The sequence below is a fragment of the Acinonyx jubatus genome, chromosome E1, assembly GCF_027475565.1.
Source record: "Acinonyx jubatus isolate Ajub_Pintada_27869175 chromosome E1, VMU_Ajub_asm_v1.0, whole genome shotgun sequence".
NCBI classification, from domain to species: domain Eukaryota; kingdom Metazoa; phylum Chordata; class Mammalia; order Carnivora; family Felidae; genus Acinonyx; species Acinonyx jubatus.
Window position 1 is genome coordinate 4,808,790 of NC_069397.1, and position 7,364 is coordinate 4,816,153.

The window sequence follows — 7,364 nt, forward strand, 5'->3', positions numbered from 1 at the left end:
CCTGGAATTAGAATGCCTGTTCATGATAGGATAATACCCTTTTGTTAATTGTCACTCTTGTGAAGTATAGAGATGATCATGTATTTTACGATGAGGGAAAGGAACCGTTTCAAAGACGGTTAGTTTGGACCCAAGACCGTTTGACTTTAAGACCCCTGCACTTTTCACTCTACCATGCTGCCCGGCAGGTTAACTCTTAACATTCACTTCACCATTCTCTTCAGCCCATTCAGAAGACTAAGATGTTTATAGCGTGGATATCTTTTTTACTTTATTTTGTTTTATTTGTTTGTTTTAGAAAGCCGTGTGGAGGTTATGGATGATAAGCCCGGTCCTGGACCGCTGAGTGAGACTTCAGAATTTCTCTTCTCCTTTGGAGTTATAGCAGATATTCAGTATGCTGACTTAGAAGATGGCTATAATTTCCAAGGAAACAGACGGCGATACTACAGACACAGTCTGCTCCACTTACAAGGTGCTATCGAGCACTGGAATACAGAAGGCAGCCCGCCCCGCTGTGTACTTCAGCTTGGAGACATCATTGACGGATATAACGCGCAGTATAAAGCCTCTGAAAAGTCGCTGGAACTTGTTATGAACACATTCCAGATGCTTAAAGTTCCCGTTCATCATACATGGGGGAACCATGAGTTCTATAACTTCAGCAGAAACTACTTAACAAATTCTAAACTTAACACAAAGTTTCTGGAAGACCAGATTGTGCACCATCCCGAGACCGTGCCTTCAGAGAACTACTATGCTTATCATTTTGTACCGTTCCCTCAATTCCGGTTCATTTTACTGGATGCTTACGACTTGAGCGTCTTGGGCGTGGATCAGTCCTCTGCAAAATACCAGCAGTGTCTGAAGATACTGAAGGGTCACAATCCAAACTCGGAATTGAATAGTCCTCAAGGTGAATTATTCCTTTGAGCTGAGAATCTAATATATTGTCTTTAAATTCTTCAGCCACCTTTTATTCAGCAGGAAGATGGATGGTTAAGGTAAAAGTATATCGTCGCCGTCGTTCAGGGTCAGGATTTCTCACAAGCCCCATGGCACGTGCATTGGTTGCAGTTGGTTGCAGATGCGTTTCACGGATGTCTGAATGTCTCTTCTGGGCCAGGCCCTTTTTCTAGGGCTAGCTAGTCAGAGCCATAAGCCATGCTGACAGCATCCCCTTTCTTTTTAGTGGATTGAGTGGAGGAAACGAGAGACACGGTGGGCGGGACCGGGAATAAATGAAATTACTTCCACGGTGATAAATCCTACCGAGAAAATCACGTAGGGTGTTAAAGAAAAGGATCGCGTACTGTTTTAGCTTCAGTGGTCAGAGGAGATGGCCTCTCCAGAGAGAAAAACATGGAAGCGGAAACCTGGATGGTTGGAAGGAGTCGTCCTTGGGAAGCACGGGGTGGGCAGAGTGTTGGGGACGGAGTGGGGGACAGATGGGAAGGTGCCCGGCACAGGGAGCCTTGGGCATCAGGACACAGGAAGAGGCCAGTGAGGGAAGCAGAGGAGCATGTGCAGCGCGCCTCATCCGTACTTTGCCCTGTGCCTTGTGGCTCCCCGTTTTAAGTCAGCCGCTGCCCAGCATTCCTCAGGAAAGGTGCAAGTGTCCCCACGTTAGCCGAGCTCGAGTGCCCAAATGAGGGGAAAACTGGCCGTTGATGGGTCTAACGTACCTCATTCATTTCAGGACTGTCTGAGCCCCAGTTTGTCCAGTTCAATGGAGGATTCAGCCAAGAGCAGCTGAACTGGTTGAACGAAGTCCTCACCTTCTCGGACACAAACCAGGAAAAGGTGGTGATTGTGAGTAAGTATTTCAGTTGCTCGATTTCACCAGCGTCGTGGAGGACGGGAGAGTTAGGTCGAAAGTGCACTGGTAGTATTTCGGTTGTGATGTCCTCTTGCTGTGAAATGAATGCTTCCATTCCCCCCCCCCCCACCCCGAGAACCTGAGTATAAGATTGACGTTTACAGCCGAGCCAGGAAAGAACTGTAAAATAACAAAAACATGTTGCCACATGTTAATGCCTGGGAGTCGGCCTTTTAGGTTTCAAAGTAGAATTTCAGCACAGGGGATCAGTTTACGTAGCACAGTTGACTCTTGAACGACGCAGGGGATGGGGTGCCGCCCCCTGCACAGTCAAAAATCCACATGTAACTTGTGACTCCCTAGAAGCTTAAACTACACGTGGCCTCCTGTTGGCTGGGAGCCTTACGGGTAACGTAAACTGTTGGTTGACACATATTTTGTCTGTTATGTGCATTCTGCACTGTATTCTTACAATAAGTGAGCTAGTGGAAAGAAAATGTCATTAAGGGAATCATAAGGAAGAGAAGGTACGTTCACAGTCCTGTAAAAATCTGTGTATAAGTGGACCCGCACAGTTCAAACCTTTGTTGACGGTCAACTGTAACATCTGAGTGCGAAATTCGGTCCAGGACCCACCCCCACCCCCCCCCCACCCCCAGACCTCAGCCGGCCAGGCACTGTGGCCGCTGGATAGAGGCATCGGCTGTCGAGTGTTGGGGTGTCAGGTGTGACAGACGCACCTGGCGGTGAGTACTTCACATCTGGAGCTGCGTCTGCCGTGTCATTGCAAGGAGATAAGATTTACGGGGCTTCTGCTTAGAGTCATCTTCTACAGAACTGCTGTCGTCGTAGGTTGTAGGAACCTGAGGTGCAGGTGTGCGCACACACACAGAACTGAATTTGGACTTGGCGCATGGCTGGTGTCCTTGGTCTGGGGTCTGAGTTTCGATCCTTGCTGTAGAATTGCTGCGGCGCAGTGGCTGAGAAGACTGTGCTCGGGGTCCCAGGGACGGGGCGCCGTTCCGTGCACGGGTGTTTGCGTGAGCTGTGCGACTGGGTAAACGTGGAACCTTCAGACCGATTCTCTGAGTGTCGTATCACATGGAATCATGGACACGAAAACCCCTCGGAAACGACAGGCTATTCTGACAGCTGGCGATAGAAACACGTATGTCTCTAAGTGTGGTTTTCACTTGGTGATCCTGCACTGTGGGAAAACACGTAGACGGAGCAGGGGTGTTGGGGCTACCGTTAGATCAAGTGTCCTTCCAGGCTGGGAGGACACAAGGTGCCCCGGGGTCATTGGTGCGACGCGACACTCCCTGACTCCTCCGTAGCTGGTCTCATTGTTGACTTGTCTCTGTTCAGCTTCCCGCTGCCAGGCCGGCCCTGTCACTTCCGAGGACACTGGCGCGGAAAGGGACCTATGGGTCGTGCCGGCAAACCTGCCAGTGTCAAAGATCAGGAAACAGAGAAATGAAGCAATGTGGTTCTTTCGGTAGCGTGTGGTTTCGGCAGGGACTAGAGCCCACCCCAGCCTCCTTTCCCCCTTGTCTTTTTACTTCAGGGCACCTGTCTCCGTTAGCGTCTCTTAGGTTTCTGCCTGTTGCTGTAAGCTGAGAAACCGGATGAACGAACCTTTAACAACTGAGTGCGTCAGGTTCTCTATGGCAAAGTTTAAAATGGCTGACAGCCCTTGGCTTTCGTTTTTCTGTGCTCCTTCGCTTTGATTTTGGGTACCCACAGGCCATTTGGCCTGCGTCTTGGAAGGCTGGCACGGCTGGTGGCCGAGATCTGGTGGGGACACCGCAGCAGGACGGGGTTCTGGGCAGAGGATTCAGCAGTTGGGGTTTGGAAATGTGAAGTTTCAGAGGCCGCTAGACTCACTGGAGATGCTGAGGAAGCAGTTTGGGTGTTTGAGTCTGAAATTCGCGGTGGGGAGTCCGGGCGGGATGTAAGCACGAGGGACTTGGAAGAGTGTCCGTGACGGTCGGAACGGTGGATTCCTGGATCGCCAAGGCATCAGGCGCGAGTGGAGAAGGGACCCAGGGACCGAGTGTTCAGGCGCTCCCAGGAAGAAGCGGGGAGTGAGAATTCGTGGAAACGTCCGTGGAGCAGGGAGGAAGAAGAGAAGGACTGGTGAGATTCTGGCAGCCTGGGGCCTCAGGGATGGGGAGACGGTCCCTGGGTCACATGTTTCCAGGTCTCTCGATCTGGAAAGTCACCCGGCCTCTCTGGACCCTGAGCCCTTAGCACGGCCTCAGGAATGGGCATGTGTCGTGTGTGGGCACACTCGGAAATTCTTTGGACGCCTTTGGCTCTGTCTTTAGGGAGCTATTAATCATCCATAGTACAAACTAAATAGAAACAAAACAGAACAAAAATTCAGAATAAATGTCAGAATAAAAATAACAGTTTACAGGAACAGAAAAGGAAAGTGACGTAAGGGGAAGAAGCAAAGCCAAGTGAGCTGTTGTGCCCACGCTGCAGACTGACAGACGGGTGGCCTCACGTGTGTTCAGGAATTCGAGACTCTCCAGGCTGTCCCTCCATGCACCTCCTGTGGGACCTAGGATAAGTAGTCCCTGCTTTACCTCACTTTTCGCATCCGTTAAATGGCTCCGACTGCCTTGATCTCATGGAGGTGTTTACAGTGGCGTGCATCCATTTTAACGCACTGAGTGTCTGTCTGTGTAAGTGACATATGACCCGTTGACCCATCCCTGAACTGTTGTTACATTTAGGAGTACCTCTTTCTGCATCTCTGCCGCTCGTGTCTAAGGAAATCGGCGAGACGGATTCCAGCACAGCATCCGCCTGACTTCTGCGGACGCCCTCAGGGTTTCTCCATGTCTGTGCGTCTTCAGACGCTCTGGGCGTAGGGAGCTCAGGGGTTTGGCCTCTCCCCGTGTATGCGGACTGTCTCCCTGTGTCTACGCTGCACAGATGTGGCTGTAGATTAGCCAGCTCTTCGTGTATGTGGATTTTCTCTGGTCTTAGTCCATCTGGAAGAAGTAGCAACGTGCTTTTTTTTTTTTTTTTCCTTCCCCGTGAGTACTAGCTTTTAGCCATTTCTTTTGATGAAAGAGACATTTCCTAATCGGCTCATAACTCTTCTTCTCTTTAACTAACAGGCCATCTTCCCATTTACCCAGAGGCCTCTGACAGTGTGTGCCTGGCCTGGAATTACAGAGACGCGCTGGCCGTCATTTGGTCCCACAGGTGTGTCGTGTGTTTCTTCGCCGGTCACACTCACGATGGTGGCTACTCCGAGGATCCTTTTGGTGTGCACCACGTCAACCTAGAAGGGGTTATAGAGACGGCGCCGGACAGCCAGGCTTTTGGCACCGTTTATGTCTACCCTGACAAGATGATGTTGAAAGGGAGGGGCAGGGTTCCGGACAGGATCATGAATTATAAGAGGGAGAGCGCCTTCCGGTGTTAGTCTGGCTCACTGCGTTTCATCTCGGTTGCCTTTGGAGAGAGAGAGCACAGCTGAGCTTTGTGTTTTTGTTCATCTACCCCCCCGCCCCGAACCCTCAGGCTCCTTGCTCAGTATTCTCTTTGCACGACAAAACGGATCTGTGGCCTCGGTGCGTCAGCTCACGAGATATTCTGACGTGTCATTTTTGGATAACAGATCTGGTGCTAAGAACTGGACACAGAATGAATGCAGGCGGCATGAATAAACCAGGGCAGAGACTGAGGGGGGTGGTCGAGTCCTCAAGACAGACTTCATTTAGCCTGATCTGGAATTTTTTTTTCTTTTTTCTTTTTTTTTTTTTTTTTTTAACCAAGGAGGATATATTCATGTATTAACCATGTAACTTAACGTTCGTAATAATAAAATAAGCTCAGGTAAACTCTTTCTGTGTATCCTGCTGAGTGAATGAGCTTTGGACTTTTTTTTCTCAGAATATCCAACATATTTGTACATTTATCGGCTTGTACTCCTGTCCTGTAAACAAAGTAAGTTGTCTCACGGGTGAATGTGTGGTCCCTTCCACGTGAGGCCGTGAGAAAGGCCTCCGGAGAAGTCACGCGGTCCCCTCGTGATTCTGAGTAAAGCGGGATCAAGGGCCGGCACAGCCGTGCACCTGCTGGTGTGGCCCCTCTGAGCAGCAGCTAGTGCTGTCTGAGACTGCAGGGGGGAATGAGTTTACTCTCCACTCCCCGTGTAGACGAATGGGGCACGTTGACTCGGCTGTCCCACGCGCTAAGGTTTCTTTGCGGAAGCATTTACTAGATGGCGAACGGGACCGTTGAAGCTTGGAGCAAGTTTGAGTCAGGGCCTAAAGAAACATCAAGCGAGAAGACACCGATACTAGTCAGCCTGAGTGCACCTGCCGAGCGCCTGGGCTCCGGGGGCGAGGGGTGTGTTCGTGTTCTGTGGCTGCTGTGGCAAATCACCCCCACGTTGGTGGCTTAGATTGCGCGTATCTGATGTTTCTGGAGGTCGGAAGTCTGAAACCACATTCCCTGGGCCAAGCTCAAGTTGTTGTCAGGGCCGCGCCCTCTCGGGGGTCTCTGCGGCAGAATCTGTATCCCAGCTTCTAGAGCCTCCATTCTCAGAGCCACCAGTGCAGCCTCTTCGAGCCTCCCTCTGCCTCCCTCTCTCTCCTCGGGACGGCTGGGATTACGTGGAGGCACCCCCTGGCCGATCCAGGATCATCTCCCCACCTCAAGACCCTTAACTTAATCGTGTGTGCAGTGTACTTTGTGATGCAAGGTAACAGTCCCAGGCTCTGGGGGTCGGACCGGGCGATCTTTGGGGGCCGTTATTCGGCCCACCAGAAGGGTGACTGTAATGCGCTCCCTGCATTCACCGACTTTACCATCCGTAGATACAAATGTGTGAAGAGAGGCCTGGGAATGTGGGGGGGGGGGGGGTGGTGGTTCACTTTTGTTTCACGGGATTAGGGAGGACTTGAAGAAGGAGGAAAAGGGTCTTGATGGGGTGTTAGGCAGAAGAGCATCAGCAGAGGTTAAAGGGCACGCTGAGTTGAGTGGCAAGTAATGCTGCGTAGACTCCCCGAAAGGTGCCTGGGGTTATGGCAAGAAATAGCGAAGGCAGAGGACCGGTGAGGGCCGTGTTGTGAAGTCTTGAATGATGAGCCCGGAGTTAGAAGTGAGCTTGTCAGGTTTCTGAGCTGGGGAAGTGTGGTTACAGGTGCCTGTCAGTCCTCGCAGGAGGAGAGGCTGATGGGGAAGAGAAAAGATGGGCGGGAAGGCAGGGGCTCTGATCACAGAAACGTTAAGGTTGCTTAAGTTCAGCGGAGAAACAGAGTTCACAACAATCTCCGTGCCTTTCCGAAGGCAGCACTCCACTAGAAGTTTTCTGTGCTCAGAGATCTAAAAGGAGCTGCGTGTATTCACAGAATTCACAGTGATACGGGGGCCGCAGATACGATGAAAGTGTATTTTGAACGTCACTTCTTTTTTAAAAAACTGGAACATTACTGTCTTTTAAGCACAGAAGCAGGCATTCCTTGGATGATAGATAGATCCTACACAGGATTTGCAAACAAATCCATTTCTTCCTGTG

The 7,364-nt window shown here is 50.8% G+C and overlaps 1 protein-coding gene across 7 annotated transcripts in view; it reads left to right on the top strand.

The window, feature by feature from the left end:
* Positions 1–7,364, top strand: part of ADPRM (ADP-ribose/CDP-alcohol diphosphatase, manganese dependent) — a 143,163-nt gene that overhangs the window by 7,559 nt on the left and 128,240 nt on the right. For 4 of the 7 annotated variants that reach the window (XM_053212509.1, XM_053212506.1, XM_053212507.1 and 1 more), the window contains exons 3-4: positions 299–916; positions 1,700–1,816. In XM_053212509.1, coding sequence (XP_053068484.1) covers positions 299–916; positions 1,700–1,816 — 735 coding nt within the window. Of the gene's footprint in view, positions 1–298; positions 917–1,699; positions 1,817–4,953; positions 5,686–7,364 lie in introns of those variants that run through there. The other 3 variants (XM_027047316.2, XM_027047317.2, XM_015081516.3) reach the window with 1 other exon arrangement.